Raw genomic sequence first — 16,202 nt, 5'->3', positions numbered from 1 at the left:
AGGTACATGCTGCCATTACAATCTTTTCCACAATAATCTTAAATTAAACCTTTCTCAGTTCTCCCCGAGCCGAAGCCTCAAGGAATGACGTGGTGTGAGAACACAGGATTTGATTTATGTTGAACGAGTATTTTTGTTGAACACCTTCTTGGCAATATCACGTTTCCCAAGTTTCATAATGCTTTTGATTATCAAATTCATTGAACAAATCGATGAATGAACATAAACCCAACCTACAACTTGATGGGTAATATGATTATATTGCAACGAAGATGTGCATACGTCAAAATTGAAGATGCCACAAGAAATGGGTGGGTTCCATATCCAAGCTTCGAGAACTTGATAGAGAACCTTGTGATCGTCTGAGATATGTTCAAACCAAGAAGAAGATTTTTTTGAAAGGGATTTTCTTTCAGAAATTTATAGGGGAGGACTGAACACGAAGATTTCTGGAAGTACAAGGAGCAAGGGAAAAAAACCAGTGAGGAAATTGCGTGAATCAGACGGGGATAAGAAATCTTCCATCGGCCCAGTTTTGGCTCCATTATACACCAACTTGCAAGAGTTTTTAAAAAACAAAAAAAATTGCATCTGGTTCACCGATGTTAGATTAGATTGTATAAATAGCCCAATGCACATGGTGGGTGAATTCATGGAGCTTCCAATTTTGGGTATTGAGATTATTCAAAAACATATTCAATTCGGCAGACATTAAATGAACTCCTCGATTAACGGCAATAAGGCAACTTATTTTCGAAGTTTCGTACAAAATCCACGTTTATATAAAAAATTATATGCGAATTATTATCTGTAATGGAAATCACAGTGCATGTTGCAATATATAAAGAAATAAGCAGGGCAAGTCAATGGGCCACACACAATATTTGTGATGTTTTTTCTTTTGGGCTACAGTTTTTAACACTGCAATCAATTAGGAAATATCCTCACAAAACGGATTCAGTAATCGTGATCATAATTATGTTGCAATCAAATGGACCCATGCATTTAATATGCCCACAAATTTATCTCATAATTATAATTTTCATAAATTCGAGTTGATTATCAAATGTGGAAATTATTCATGACCATAATTATCATTGAGAAAATATTCGGCATGTGCACATGTGTCACACAAAGGAGAAAAAGGAGAAGCTAATGTCGCTTCATAATATGCCGACAAGTGTGCTCAGGACTCCTAATTATATATATATAGATTTGTATTTAGATAAGCTTTTTTAAAAATCAATTAAAATAAATAAGTATATACTTTTAAAGTAAGAAAATTCACTAAAAACACATTCAACCATGTCACCTGAAAATGAATTTAGAAGAGAAACAACCTCTAGACTCAAATTCTATTTTTAAAGTTCTTTGAAACCAAACGGCCCTTAGAGGTTTAGAGTAGTTGTTTATTTGTTTGTAATGGTTGTTGACTTTTATCTTTTTCATTCAAAAAAAAAAAATTGCAAGATCAACTTGCCTTGAGTGTTGGCAAAAAAAAAAAAAAAAAAAGCTGCCCTGGCTCATTGGGCCTGAAAACTTAAAGAAGAGTTAAAAATTGAAAAAATTTACATGTAAATCTTATATAATGAAATTAATTATTAAGAAATTTTATAAAATTCATAAAATATTTTCAAATTTCAAATCATGTATATTTTTAACTTGATTAAGGGTATTGATAAGTAAGTTATAAATGACCGTTGCTCAATTTTAATACTTTTTAATCAAGTTGTAAATGTATAGAATTTGAGATTTGAAAATATTTTGTGAATTTGATGAGATCTCTTAATAATAAATATTTTTTTTTGAAGAATTTAGATGTAATTTTTGCTTAAATATTTTCTGGGCCGACATGAAAGCGCTGAAATTAGTCATCATAGGTTTCATGACTCCATAAATCTCGCCAATCACTATTTCACAATTGGCTACATAATTCAAGATCAAAGTCTAAACTATACTTGTTCAAATTAAATTAAAAAAATGATGCAACTTGTAATCCTTTATGTTTGAGGGTTTTATCAATTTAGTTCTTCAACTTTAATTTCTATTATTTCAATCCTTAATATTTATTTTTTTATCAAATTAGTCGTTTAAGTTTTACAAGATAAATTAGACATGTAAATTATATTATTGAGGTAGAATATATATGTGGATCAATTAAAACACATAAAACAAATTGATTTTATTTTTATAATTTCTAATTTGCCATTCTAATTGTATATTAGGGTATTTTTAGAAGTTTCAGACCTAATGACTTGTGGACAATGGCTTTAGAAGAAGGACTTGTGAGTCTGAAAGCACAAGAAATTGAGGACAACACTGCAGTGGGAGATTGCGAGCTTGAGGTGGGACTGAACCTTGTGACGGTAAAGGACAAACTGAACAGATACAATTATAAAGAATGGAAATAAAAACGGTATAACGGTCAAAGGCTCAGGGAAATGACGGTATAAAAATTTGGTAACTCCTCTCCATCGTCTTACTAAAGACAATTCCCAATTACTGAAGAACAAGAATGTGACCACGGCGAGACCGATGATTTCCTTCTCCCTTGTGCACTAGCAGCCTTCTTGCTCTGTCTCCTCATTGCTTTCTTTCAACTAGGCAACGCACTGTTCACAATCACGTGGTTTTTTTTTTTCCTGCACTAAAGTAGTTAATTTTATTTTTTTTAATCCAACTCAGCATCATTGCTTCTCATCTTATTAATCTACATGATTGCCACATCATTACTTTATTAGCCTTGTTTTCCAAATCTAATGGCGTTAATTTTTATCAAAAAATTAAGGATTGTTTAAATAAATTTATAAAATGTTAAGGACTAAAATAATCAAAATTAAAATTGAGGGATTAAATCAATAAAACTCTCAATCGAAAGGATTACAGGTTGTATTATCTCTTAAAAAAAAAAAAGTAAACTTCCATAAATGCTGAACCGCATTCCTTTCAAACGGCTGCGTAATTTTATTTCTCGCAAATTATCACACTCAATGCTTCGCACCGAAGCTTTTAGCTCAACTCAATACAGTAGCAAAGTCGACTCCGAACAATCTCTTCGACTGATCAATAAACTAAGGAAGATGCGGTGAGAAAAAAGGAAAAAGGGGGGGGGGGTTTTAAAGACAGCATTAACAGAGGAAAAGGAAAACAGGCGTAAGTGTTACTGAGGAATCGTTGAAAGTTGAGGGATTGAAGAATCAACACTTGGGAAGATCCGCGGGCGGTGGAGGTAGCTTCTGGTTCGGCTGCTTTCCATCCAGCACAATCCATGCCATCTTCAACCCCCAGCTCAGGTGCACTTCGAAATGGCAGTGCATAAACCACACTCCTATTCATTCGCATCACAATTTATTAAAGCGCAAGTAAAATGAAACCAGCATCCACATAATATGGTAGCAGTGCGACTAATTACTCAAATGAGTAGTGTAATATACACTGACCTGGATTATCTGCAAAGAAACGAATAGCTACCCACCCACCAGATGGCACGGCCACAGTGTTCCTTTCCACTGGGTCCACAAGATTATAGTTAGCCGGGTGTTTCTTGGGATCGAAGTTACCAAAACCCTGCCCGACCACATAGAAGTTATATCCGTGAAGATGGAGCGGGTGACTCTCGGCCCCAAGAATACTTGTGTCCTGCATGACTAATTCCACACTCGTGTTGAACGGAAGCACCACCACTTTGGTCCCGTTCATCACCATTGTGTTGTTGGGTGGGGTGCCAGTGTAATTAAAAGGGATCAGCGGACGGCTGGGGAAATCAGTGGTGAAAAACCCATTTGATTTCCTGGAATAATAGGACTGCAGGATTGCGGTAGAGGGCATGGCAAAAGATATGTTGTTCACGGAAGCGGCGAACTTGGTACCATTCGGGCCTTGGCAGGTCTGGTTTTTAGGACAAGGGCTGCTTCCAAGGCCCACGGTGAAGAAAAAGCTCTTCTCCACCGTTTGAGGGACTTGTGGCTTGGCTAAGCTGCGGAATTTAGCACTGAAATTGGCAGCATAAGAAGTGTCGTTAATGGCAGGGAGGGCTGGTCTGATCAGAGGAGAGGATTTTGATGTCCCTTCGTACTCGAGAACACCTGCGGTGGTGGTATTATCGAAAGTTCCGAGGCCGGCGGTGCTATAAGGTCTGGCTGCCATAAGGAAACGAACATTTGGTTGGTTTTGTTTGGTTTTCAGGACAACATTTGTGGTCTGCCCTGGGCCTATGAGCAGTATGTCGGCTTTAAAAGGTTTCACGTACAGTGCATCGGCTTCCACAATCGTGAGGCTGTGATTTGCTATACTGAAAAATAGCTCGTCGTTGAGTGCAGCGCTGATCAGTCGGAGGAGGTATGTTTTCCCTGGCTTCACCTTCAGCTTGAAGGTTTCTGTAATAAAAAAACACGAGTGTTTTACTTCTCAGCTAAAATAAGAATTTTGGTGGCAAGTATTTTTACTATTTTACACCTATATACAAGTACCTTTCTGAGAGCAACTGTACAGTGGGCCAGGACGTCCGTTCAGGGTGTATGCATCAGACACGTTAGGCCCCCCACCATTTTGAAGAGCCTGGCTTATTACTGCCTCCGTATCTGCATTCCACCACTCACCTGCGATAGAAAAACGAAAGAAGCTCTTAATTAGCATCAAGAAAGGAGGAAAAAAGTTGAGTCAGTATCTGTAAAGATGTCGTATATAATATGTAGCTCAAATATTTGTACCGAACAGGATGGGAATTTCCTTGTATGGCTTGGCAAAAGGGTAAGAAACTCCTGGTTTGGGAAGGACGATAATGGGTCCATAAAGGGTGGCTCTGAGCCATGAGATGTGAGCATGCCAAAATAAAGTACCCCTTTGGCCAACTATCGTGAAGTTGTAAACGTAGCTCTGGCCCGTTTGGATTGGACACTGAGTTATGTATGCTGGTCCATCTGCCCACTGGCTTTGAAGTTGTCGAATCCCGTGCCTGTCACCAGCATGGAAACAGTAGTCAAAGCATGCATGTTGATCAGGATCATTTCAAGTTTGTGTTAACTGTGTTATTATGTGTGTGTGCGCGTGCCTGTGCGCGCTTTACCAGTGGATGCTAACATTGTATTGAACATGATTGACCACTGTAACCACTACTCGGTCCCCCTCTCTAGCAATGATAGGAGGCCCAGGGAACTTGCCATTCACCGTTACCATACTCTTCGTGTGGCACAACCGTGTAACGTTCTGCATCCTTACCTGTTAGTTTTGAACACCAGACCAGATGATGTCAAGATCTACTGTGTGTAAGGAAATGTATGGGTATTGTTAAATCATCATGCTAAAAATGCCTGCTCGAGATTAAGAAACATACATCGAACGTGTAGTGTCTTGTTCTTGGTCCATGCTTTGCATCCGCAATGCCGGGGAAGAAGCTAAGGGAGCTGATAGCCAGAAGAAAAGCTCCTAAATAATATGTAGCCGGCTGACAAATCAAAGCGCCCATATTTGGAACACTCTGATACGGAAAAGAGCTACTGGAGTACAGCTACGAATTAATTACTCGAAGTGGAGTGCCTCGTCAGAGCCAGACTTTGCTTCTTATACTGAATCAAAAGTCCATGTTCAGTCGATTAGGTAACTGTAGGCTTCAAAAAAGTACGAGGGGACCCAGTTAACCCCAACTAGAGTGGTGTGAAAGTCAATTTAATTGGGCCTTGATCTCTTCTCTGATTGGGACAATCATTTTCCTAATCCGATCAAATCATTTTCACTGTCCATTCCCAAAATGATCTCTAGATTAAGTTTGCTAAACTGGAATCAAATGTTCTGTACCTACAGCTAACCGATTTATGTACACCACCTACCAAGTACGAATAAGTTTTATCTCGGCGTCGTGTTCATGACAATCCAATCAAATGTTCGCGCCCACACACATGAATTTTGATTCACAAGTGAGAGCCTGATTAATGTGATTGTACCAGCACTGTTAGGGGTGCTTATTATATGCGTCGAAGATCATATTTAATATTTACTGTTAAGATTATATATGTGGATATGTTAGCGGTTGGCGGTGGCGTCTCTTGCAGCCAGACAGTTTCAACTGTCAACCCAAAGGCAAGAAGAAGACGACATTTGACCCACCTTTCTTTCAAGCGATAAAAGGAATGATAGCGATAACGTTAGTTTGCCATGATCTGTTGCTATCGATAAAACTACATAGAGAAAGAAGTTACCAATGAAGCCGGAGTAACTTAATTACCATTGGCTAGCTTCGTGATTTATTGAATTTAATTACCTCACATTTCAAAGGAGAGAGGGACTTGGAATTCATCGTGGAAGTGTCAGATTGTATGGAGATTATCATGAAGAATTCAGCTTAGTTATTCTTCGACTACGAGCACCCGAAGATGATTAACGCGTGTTTCTCCTGTAGCTCTTAACCAATTAATTAATTAGCTAGTCTTTCCGTATTTCATACATAATAAACCATGTTTGGTACGCTATCTGGCTGCAGTTGACGTGTTAATCTCATTTGAGGCATAATCACAACTAGATATATGTTGAATTATTGATCATAAGGTTTCATGATATGAGGTTGATTTGAGCGTAAAGGAAGTATGCTGCTTCTTATTCTCCCCTTACTCTCACTGTTAGCAAACTTGGTTAGAATTGAACTTTTATCAATTTTGGGCACTGAATGTCATATACGGCTAAATATCACGAACAAAAAAGAATGTCATAGAGAGACGCACTTTAATCTCCATAACGTGCATCGGTGCATGAAAAATGAAAATCACGGTCTTTGGAAATATACATATCTTTCACAAATGGTATTTGCAGGACCTATGAAAACCTTGCTCTGTGAGTGATATTAGGAATGAGGACTTAAAATTCATAGTAAAACGAAGAAGGGTAACGAAGTTCCTTCTTTAGAGTTAGATTAGAGTATACGGAAGATAGAAGCTGCGAGAACGGGTCTGCCAAGAGAGCAGCATCACGCTCCTTTCTGCTTTACCGTGGGCCAACGTTGCTTGAGCAAAACCCTGCCATTTTTGGCAAGCTCTCCCGTCCATACCGCTTCTCAGCCGCTAAAAATTAAAGTTCATATCCTTATCATTTGATTCAAATGCTTGTTAACTTGTTAGGTCCAATCCTGTTATCGAAGTATATGAACTAGTTAGCAGCTGAATTCCTAATTAATAACATGATAATGATGGTCAAAAAGTGTTTTCCGCCCCTACCAATTTGACTTCAAAATAATTGTAGATGTAGATATTATTTCAGGTGGAGTGGAGAGGCAAACAAGCGAAGAAGGCCGTGGGAGTGGAGTCGTCTTGTCAACCTGACCTTTTTCAAGATTTCCCACCTCTTCTCTGCACGATTAGTCGATTACTGGCCATTCAACCAGCTAATTACGCGTCCAATTCTCCTCCTCTCTTCTCTTCAATGAAGCATTGGCATATTTCACGTGAAAATATTGCCAGATGCAGTACAATGTTATGATCCGTGGCTTCCCATCAATGGCTAGTGTATTTAATTTCATTTATTGCTACAATGCTACGTACGTTCTTGCTCAATAGCATCATCGGTTTCTTCATAACGCTCATTGAAGTATGAAGCATTGGGGAAAAAATATTGAATCAACAAATGCTTTACAAAATGTATGTACATGTTTGGACCTACGAAGATGTCATGTCCAATCTGATTTTGTACGGCGCATTTTACACATTACAATCAAAGCCATGTAATCTATCCATACCGTAGCGTGATCATGTGGAAGGAAAAAGCATCAGGCTTCTCCCACCTGATGAATAATCGCCCACATTCTTAAATACATTACTTCATATCTATTTTGGCTTTTGCGCTTGTCACTTGACCTTTGAATCAATCGGGGCAGCTAACGCAACAAGCAACTGCAAACAGAAAATGCATTGCGTATGATTAGGATATAAAGCTTGACATAGAAATTATGGTAGGAAAATCAGTTAAAAATAAAATGAAATGGATAACTTACAAAATTATCAAAACTGAGGATCATAAGAAAAAAGGTTTTTCTGTTCATCTGTTGGATTAAACAACCATCTGCAAAACATCCATGCTGCCCCAACCACGGATAGAAGAGACAACATTGCCAAAAACCCAAAATGAGAAGGGTCATTTGCAATTATGGCGACTCCCAGCATTATAGACTCTGCCAAACTAGCAACAGCAACCTCTGTTGTCCCTATGAGATTTGCTTTGGATGATGGGATCCCCGTCTGAATAATCTGAGCACCAACAACATCATATGACATGTGTCCTAACCGGGACAACATCTGCATGCAGAGGAACATAAAAAATGCTTGGTTAACAAAATATTGCAACTTAATTTAGCAGAGAGCTTCTCTCGGTGAAAAATAAAACATTGAAATAGAGACAACTTGACACTGCTCCAATTCTTGCTTGCCAACAATTGCACATACCATTTCGAATTGAGAATTCAGAGGCTCTGATTAGAGTTAAGGTTTCATTAGAACTAACTACATTTCTTATTACAGTTTACGAAACTATTTCAGTATATACTGAACTTGGATCTCCATCAAATCAACTATATCCACTTGCCTCTTGAGCTGCAGCAAGCCTCCCTGTTTATAGGTTTTAACATGAATGACTGGTGGCATAATAAAATTACTAAAACAACTTACAACCAGGGACAAGAAGAAAAAAAGTGGGTTTTGTTGGGAAATCGATCCACTCCAATATACAGCTACAGCCATGCTGAGAAGTAAAGCTTGAAACACCAACCCAACTGCCCCAGCCTGGATAAGAGAGCCTTCTTTTATTTTATTTTAAGAAAACAAATTGCATGCATATTAAGCTCCCATACTTGATTATCTAGTAAAAAGAAGCTGAAGAAGCAACCTTTAAAATGCCAAATTGTTTGACCAGAGTTGAAGACACAAATGTCGCAGCAACGCCCATAAAAGCACACAATCCACTGAATCCTCCAATGATAAAGGGATGTAATCCTGTTGAAGAATCAAGTAATATGTTGGTTTAAAAAAGAAGGGGTGCCCCCCCAAAAAAAAAAAAAAAAAGAAAGTAAAAAAGGAAAAAGTCAAAAGCAAGGAAATGGAAGAAAGCCTGAAAAATATAGAATGAGATTACAAAGATAGGAGATATTACACAAACAACCATTAAACACTCCTTCTTTCTCTTCTTCTGCCTTATCTCTATAGCACAAAGTATAAACAAGAACATTTGAAAAACAATTCATACTAAAAAAATCGATCAATAAGATACTATAAACAAGCTTGGAAAAGCAACATATATGCACTTGATGAGCTAGTTCTTGTCACAACTCTCTACAAGTTATGGATCTTATAACCAGAGATGGTACTTTAGAAAACGGGGTATATACTTTGTCAGTTTTAACGAATACGTGTCAATAACTCTTTTTAGGGTTTGTTCACAAAAGTTATCAGAAAGGTAATTTCTTTGTCACTTATGAGAGACAGACATCAATTCTTAAAAAACTTGAATTTCAATGTTTCACTCTTTTCTGCACTGCAAGATTTGGTCTGTCAGAACTCAGATGTGAAAGACTTGTACAAAGAAAGAGTTTGATGAAGGTAATTTTCCATACCACGCTGTGTTAAAAATGCTGTCATCAAACTTCCTGGTCCAAGAACCACATTGAAGTATAGGAGCACCCACGCAAGACTTGCTGGAAGGACTGGCTGGCCAAGATATTCCTTCCAGCCAAGCTTTATGGCTTCTACACCTTTAACCACTGGTTTTCCAGGAGACAATTAAAAAAAAATTTGATAAAATCAAATGATAAGATGATTCAGCAAAGAAAATATTCTATTGTTTTTTGGTAATAGAACAAAAAATTATCACTATAAATGATACCTATATTGTAAGCATGTGGCCCAGAATCTTCAGTGAATACTCTGCAACAAGTTTGTGAGGATTTAGACCGGTCAAGAACACCAGTTGAGAGTTTGTTCGCCAACCATGTTAGTGCGATCTGTAAATTTAGAACGGAGGGTGAAAACAAATCAATCTTCCAGCCAATAGAAGTAGTGATAGAAGAAATAAGGCAAAGAAATTACTGTAACAGGAAGTAATCCCATCATTAAGCCAGCAGCAAATTTCAAGCAGGTTACTGGGTGAAATTTTGATAGGAGAGCTCCAAAAAGTGATGACCCAACTATCTGTAAATTCACAATTCATTAATCTCCAGGTCAGAGCTCCTAAAAGTGATGCGAAACAGCTACTGCACATTTCTCTCCGCAGAAAAACTGATTCAATACTCTGAGAAGTGAGAACTTGTAATTATATAACCTGCCTTATCAACTTAGAATGAAAATATGGATAGCTATCAAATACCTCACACATGAGATCAATTCGATTTAGTACTGCATTTGCCTGTGCAAGTGCAATTGGCCTATTCACCCCTGCCAGCTGTCAAAAGAAACCATGGTGAGGATTAGAGCAATATTGTTTTAACAGAATGTTAAGTCAGAAAAAAGGTAATGAGGGAAGCTCTTAATAAAACTACCAATACAACCCAGTCACGTTCATTTGCAACCCCCACTGCAACACCACATAGCCTTTCGATAGCCCCAGCTGAAACTAACATGACATACCATGGACATAAAAGCATGGAAGTCACAGAGGTAGGACGAACAGAATGGGCATGAATGATCATTGTCGCAGACAGCAACTGTGCAGCTGCCTGGCAACAGCAAAAATGATAAAAATGATTTATTTATTTTTTGAATTGTAATATCCTGCTTGACTTTGTACTGCTTATAAAGACTCACCTGAATGATATTCAAGCAATTATATGCAGATACCCTGGGAAAATGATCCATAAATTTCCCAACCAGGGGGCATCCAACAATTATAGCAACTTTGGTGAAAAAACCCATTACCGCAACAGGTAAAAGGCTTGGATGAATCAAGGCAATGGCTGAAGGCCAAGCAAAATTCCAAAGTTGTTCGACTAAATTTCCAGCTATGCAGTTTGCATAGAAAGCTGAAAAACACATACCCTTCAAGTTAACAGCTGCTTAAATAATTCCAGCATTCAACTTCAAAATCACCAGTAGATGTCTAGGACAGAAGATGCAGAATAAGATTATCAAACAAGATTCAATGGCCATGAACTATCTCTAGGACACAATGGCATAATTTAAGATCACAATCACAGTTCAGGTTGACCAATAGAAGGTAGTGGCTAGACAGCAATGTTAGGGATGATATCAATAGCTTTCCTCTAGAGCAACAGACAGGAGTTCCATCTCTTCAAGGTGGTGGGCATGACGTTTAATGCAATTCAATTAGAGAAACAACTACTGAATTCAAATACAATAAAAGTAGTTTTGTTCAACACGTCCATGCAAAAATAATTAAACAATTAGGGACTCACAGGTCACAGCATTCAAAATCACCATGTTTAAGTTCACCAAAGGAAACTTCAGTTGATTTGAATCAATATGAGAATATCACAACATACTCAAGCGTCACAACGATTTGAATGGAGTTCGTAAACTTGGAAAGTGTCTCACCATATAATGCAGCTGGGTGAGCTGGTGTAGCTGCAAGGACATGTTGCTCCTCTTCAGACAAAACCTGTAGAGAAGACCAGATTAAGACGACGAACAGTAAGACAAGACTCAAGAATACTATATATGGAGACAATAGCATACAGGTAATGCTGTCAAGAGACTATCTACGTATGTGTCTTCAGTCAGTAGATTCAGGGACTCGGTCTCAAGAATATCAGAGCTAAGTGTAACTATTGGCACCGGATAATTAGGTTCAACAGTTGATGACTCTCCTTGAGCCTCATCCGTTGTGACATGATCCAAGTGTGTATCGGTATTTGTTATTGAACATCTTGAACTTAAACAGTCAAACCTGTAACCAAAAGGAGGAAATGAGAGAGGTTCTAACGATGCTTGATGCTTGAACAATTGATTCAGAGTCGAAATTTGGAATGGCATCTATAACCTTTCAAATAACATATGCATATGCAAAATCCAAGTTCTTTTGAACCTGAGCTATATAATCAAGCCCGATAGCAGACTTGTTATACACAGCAGATAATATCTATAATGCTATTTTAACCCCAAGAAAATGTCATAATTCTGTCCAACCCAGCCTTCGAAAAAATTGAGAGCAAATAAGCAATCAATAGCAATTTTTCTACATCCCCCAACCCGAATCCCAAACTGGGCAGAAGAATAGCGGCTTGCCGAACGATATCTAATGGGACAGAGAATAAAACAGATGACAGAGCGCTAATCCCGAAGAAAGGGCGTACCTATGTGAGGCAAAAGGATGAATAAAGTTCAACCATCGGCTAGAAGGGAAGCGATGGCGAATTCGAGAGGAAGACGGCGACAATAAAGAAGCTTGGCGAATCGAAAATTTGAAAGAATAGCTGGAGAGGGCGGCCGTAGTAAGAGCCATGGACGCTGCTGCTTGTAAAGCTTCAAGCTCCTAAACTTGAAGGACGCTATGGGGTTTGACCCACTCATGCAGTCCAGGAAAATCTATAAAAATTCTTTACTCTCCACAATGACAGCTTTTTTTGGGTCAAATTTCACTCCTCGACAAACGAACCATGTATTGGTCGGCTGTTCTTCTTGAACTAGGATTTCAGCGAAGAGATTTTTCAGAAAAATTGAGTCCTCTAGGCAAAGCAAATGGATAGTGTGCAGTGAGACTTCGGAAGCAATCTTATCTTGGCGATAGAGTTTTCCGCGAAGAACTTTGGCCGGCACTGTTAAGCGTGATGCTGGTGTTAACTGTCAAGTGCCTGGGAGGCGGAAAGTTCCATTGGGGTTGATTGTGTGGCCATTACTTTGGTGAGCTATTGGGCTGGGTCTTTCCTTACGAGTCCACATGGCCATGTTGTCCAATCCTTAACGCTGACACGATGTCAGTTAATTTTTAAATTTTAAATACAAAATACTCCTTTCACTGATATTTTTTATAAGCTACCATTTAAAAGGTTTATTTATTTTCATTTATACAATAATGTGATTTTATAAATAATATTTAAAATATATTTTTAAAATTATTTTTCATAAAAAATAATAAATTAATTATGCAGAAACATATTTAAAATTTTACACACTTTTATTTTTTTATATTTTTTAAATTAATATTAATGATGTTGATAAAAATAGTTCATAAGCAGGAGCAGAGGAGTGTATGATATTTTTATCCACTAATGTTGATATAAAGTATGCATCATTTTGTAAAAGATCAGTTATATTAATTTTTTTTACAAATACTCTGATTAATTGTATTACATATAAATATTTTAAATGAGAGATAATTTACAAAAATAATAATATTAAATTATTTTTTGAATTAAAAATTATCCTATATTTTAAATAGGTTAGCACAACTTGGCCGCGCACTTGTTTTGGTTGCGTTGGAAATTTCTCTTTCTTCGGGCATGAATATTCTTATTCATATTTAATCCCGGTTTTTGGATAAAGACATTCACCTTTTGTCATCACAATTTTTGTGTCAAAGACTAATAACAGGTTTATTTTAAGATTAAAATTAGCTATTCTCTTCATTAAAAAATATAAATTATTTTTAACTAAATCTTATCCTTAATAAAATAATTACATATTTTTAAATTAATCCTATCTTTTATATTTATTCCTATTAAATATATTATAATAAATATAAAATCATTATCAATAAAAGCACTTTTTAAAAAAGACAATGATTATACCTCAAAAAATTAAAAATGTCTTATATTTTTAAGCATACAACCCCTTAAAAAATACCTTATATTTTTGAATGGATTGAGTATACATTTTATATTTTTCTTATCAAATGATTTAATTCAAATATCTTGTGTATATGTGTGTGTTTTACTGTTGTGTAATTAATACGTTATTTAATTACAATTTTATTATATTTTAATTTTAATTTTACTTAAACTTACCTCATCAAGCCTCGTTGAAAAATTAACATGCTAAAAAACGAGATTATTTTTTCAGGAAGAAGAATGAGTTTGAGGAGCGGCTGATCCAGATCCTCTCCACGGCTTTTTCTTTTATCGTCCCTTCGCGGCAATAATGTCCATGCCATTCATTTCACCCAACTTCACGCGCTTGGCCATGTCATCTAGTGTTGTAGAAGCCAAAAATTGATTTATTGATGAGATCTTAAACTTTTAAATTTTTATTTAAATTTAAATTTAAATACATAAAACTCTTTTAACTTTAAAGTGTTTGTATATAACCCATCTCACATTTAAATATTTAAAATTAACTCCCTTAAAATTTAATTTTATTTTTTAAAACTCTTATTATTAATTAACTCTATTATATTATTAATAGAGTTTGCCATCAAAACAATATTTTTATTAATTTTTTTAACATAATTTAAGGAGATCAAAACTATAATATTCACTTTTAATACATACAGTAATGCTCTCGTTTTTTTTAGTTGAGGAATTTGGTTCTCATTATTCACTATTTACACAATTTAAGAGAAAAACTTATAATTTTATTATTCTTTGTCAATTAAAACTGCCTTTTATATTAAATAAATGGAAAGAAAAATATCTTAAAGCTGTCATCGATAAAAATTATATAAATAAAAATTTATCCTTTAACACAGGAGAACTATGCAGCATTGATTAAAAAAACAAACATGGACAAAATTAATACAAAAGTAAATACTTAAACAATAATATAATTTTTATACATTATTATTTATCTACATACAATGTCATATAAGTTTCTATGTAATTTTTCTTAATCTCAATTTGCAAACTTTATTAATAACATGAGAGGGTAATTAGTAGTAAGGGGCTTTGAAAAAAAAAATAAATATCATGGGTTAATTTTAAATGTTTACAGTAAGAGGAGTCACATGCAATTGCTTCAAATTTAAGAAAATTTTATGTATTTTAACAAAAAAATTATCAAAATAAAAAGTTATAAAATTATAAAAGTTTTCAATAAATTTGCTTATTAGCTCCTAGACAGCTCAAATTGTAGATGGTTCAAATTTAATATTTGATTTTTATATATTGACTCTCCATATTTTATTCTGGATAGTGAATATTTAAATTTTTTAACTCATATTTGAAAAGTACGAGTTTGGAGATTATTTTTAAAAATGGTTAAAATTTACAAAACTCTTTTAAATTTTAAAACAATTACACCAAACCCTCATATTCAAAAGGTTAAAATTAACCTTCACAACCTTTTATTTTTATTGCAAACTCCCCTGTTACTACTTGTTAGTTATCTTTACCAATAAAAGTTTCCATTTCACATTAAAAAAAAGACGCGAAACAGCTTTTGTGATATTCAATGTAACTTAATGATAGCCTATAAATAAAATGTCTATATTTTTCTATTATTATTTGTTCATATCAAATGCTAAATTTGTTGGAAATTTTTGTATATTTTAACCTAAAAAATTTAATATTAAATATGGATTATCAAATTCATTTGGAATGTCAATTTATAACAATTATAAAGAAATTCATAGTAAATTGAACTTTTTAAATTAAGTATATACTGTCAAATTGGTGATGAATATATTTATTAAACAATTATATTTTAACAAATATAAATTAAAACTTTAAATCTATATTATTCAAACCTAAGTCTCCCTTGGACGAGTTCATGAGCACCCAAAAGGCCAAAGCAGACCAGAATTTTGAGGGAACAGCCGAACTAGGAAGGTGAGACTTTTAAGGTTGTTGGCTTCTACAAAATGAGATGACGTGAATATTGAATGGTTATAAAACAAAAGAGATAATGTGTCGACGCATGGGAAGCTGAATGAAATTAATGGTTTGGATATGGATGCCGAGCGCCCAGTCTGTGGCATGCGACATTGTAACGTAGTAAAATTCCAAAAGAAGACGAACAAATGTAAAGGAGACGTGAGATCCTCATGAGCTTCCCTGGAAGCTTGAAAGAATCAAGAATTATCAACCCGGCCCAATCCGTGAGGTGATCACTGTCATTGGAATCAGATATTTAGATTTTTGTCTCTGGGCTTTGACTCCTTCCGGGTTGAATATCTTTCAAGCTTTACACATTTTAAGTAACCTTTTTCCACCCAAAAGCTACTGTTTTTTCTTAGTAATCATGCTTGAAGTTACTTTATTAGGTTACTACAACGAGAAAAGAATGGAATGGCAATAAAAAATTTAGTTCATAACTTACAATATCATGCATTTAAATCATGAGAGT

The 16,202-nt window shown here is 35.6% G+C and overlaps 2 protein-coding genes across 3 annotated transcripts; both read right to left on the bottom strand.

The window, feature by feature from the left end:
- Window positions 1–2,827: 2,827 nt before the first annotated feature.
- Window positions 2,828–5,512, bottom strand: LOC129305135 (laccase-17-like). Its single transcript, XM_054945084.1, has 6 exons — window positions 5,333–5,512; window positions 5,066–5,217; window positions 4,710–4,954; window positions 4,470–4,598; window positions 3,441–4,376; window positions 2,828–3,328 (listed from the first exon to the last, which is right to left on the bottom strand). Exons 1-6 carry the CDS (start codon window positions 5,462–5,464, stop codon window positions 3,198–3,200), a joined length of 1,725 nt encoding a protein of 574 aa, XP_054801059.1. The 5' UTR covers window positions 5,465–5,512; the 3' UTR covers window positions 2,828–3,197.
- Window positions 5,513–7,567: 2,055 nt separating this feature from the next.
- LOC129306775 (solute carrier family 40 member 3, chloroplastic) lies at window positions 7,568–12,803 on the bottom strand. 2 transcript variants are annotated; one of them, XM_054947500.1, is made up of 13 exons: window positions 12,278–12,800; window positions 11,661–11,871; window positions 11,520–11,583; window positions 10,773–10,987; window positions 10,508–10,684; window positions 10,336–10,410; window positions 10,059–10,160; window positions 9,856–9,973; window positions 9,587–9,733; window positions 8,863–8,969; window positions 8,646–8,759; window positions 7,976–8,276; window positions 7,568–7,874 (listed from the first exon to the last, which is right to left on the bottom strand). In XM_054947500.1, the coding sequence occupies exons 1-12, from the start codon at window positions 12,424–12,426 to the stop codon at window positions 7,983–7,985; spliced, it is 1,773 nt and encodes a 590-aa protein (XP_054803475.1). In that variant the 5' UTR covers window positions 12,427–12,800; the 3' UTR covers window positions 7,568–7,874; window positions 7,976–7,982. The 2 variants fall into 2 exon arrangements, with proteins under 2 accessions (XP_054803475.1, XP_054803476.1); XM_054947501.1 differs by lacking the exon at window positions 8,646–8,759 and having other exon boundaries at window positions 12,278–12,803.
- Between the last annotated feature and the right edge of the window lie 3,399 nt (window positions 12,804–16,202).

Source organism: Prosopis cineraria, unplaced genomic scaffold (assembly GCF_029017545.1).
Source record: "Prosopis cineraria cultivar Desert tree isolate PC_DT_omini unplaced genomic scaffold, ASM2901754v1 PC3, whole genome shotgun sequence".
Lineage (NCBI taxonomy): Eukaryota > Viridiplantae > Streptophyta > Magnoliopsida > Fabales > Fabaceae > Prosopis > Prosopis cineraria.
This window is presented reverse-complemented; position numbering and strand designations above follow the sequence as displayed.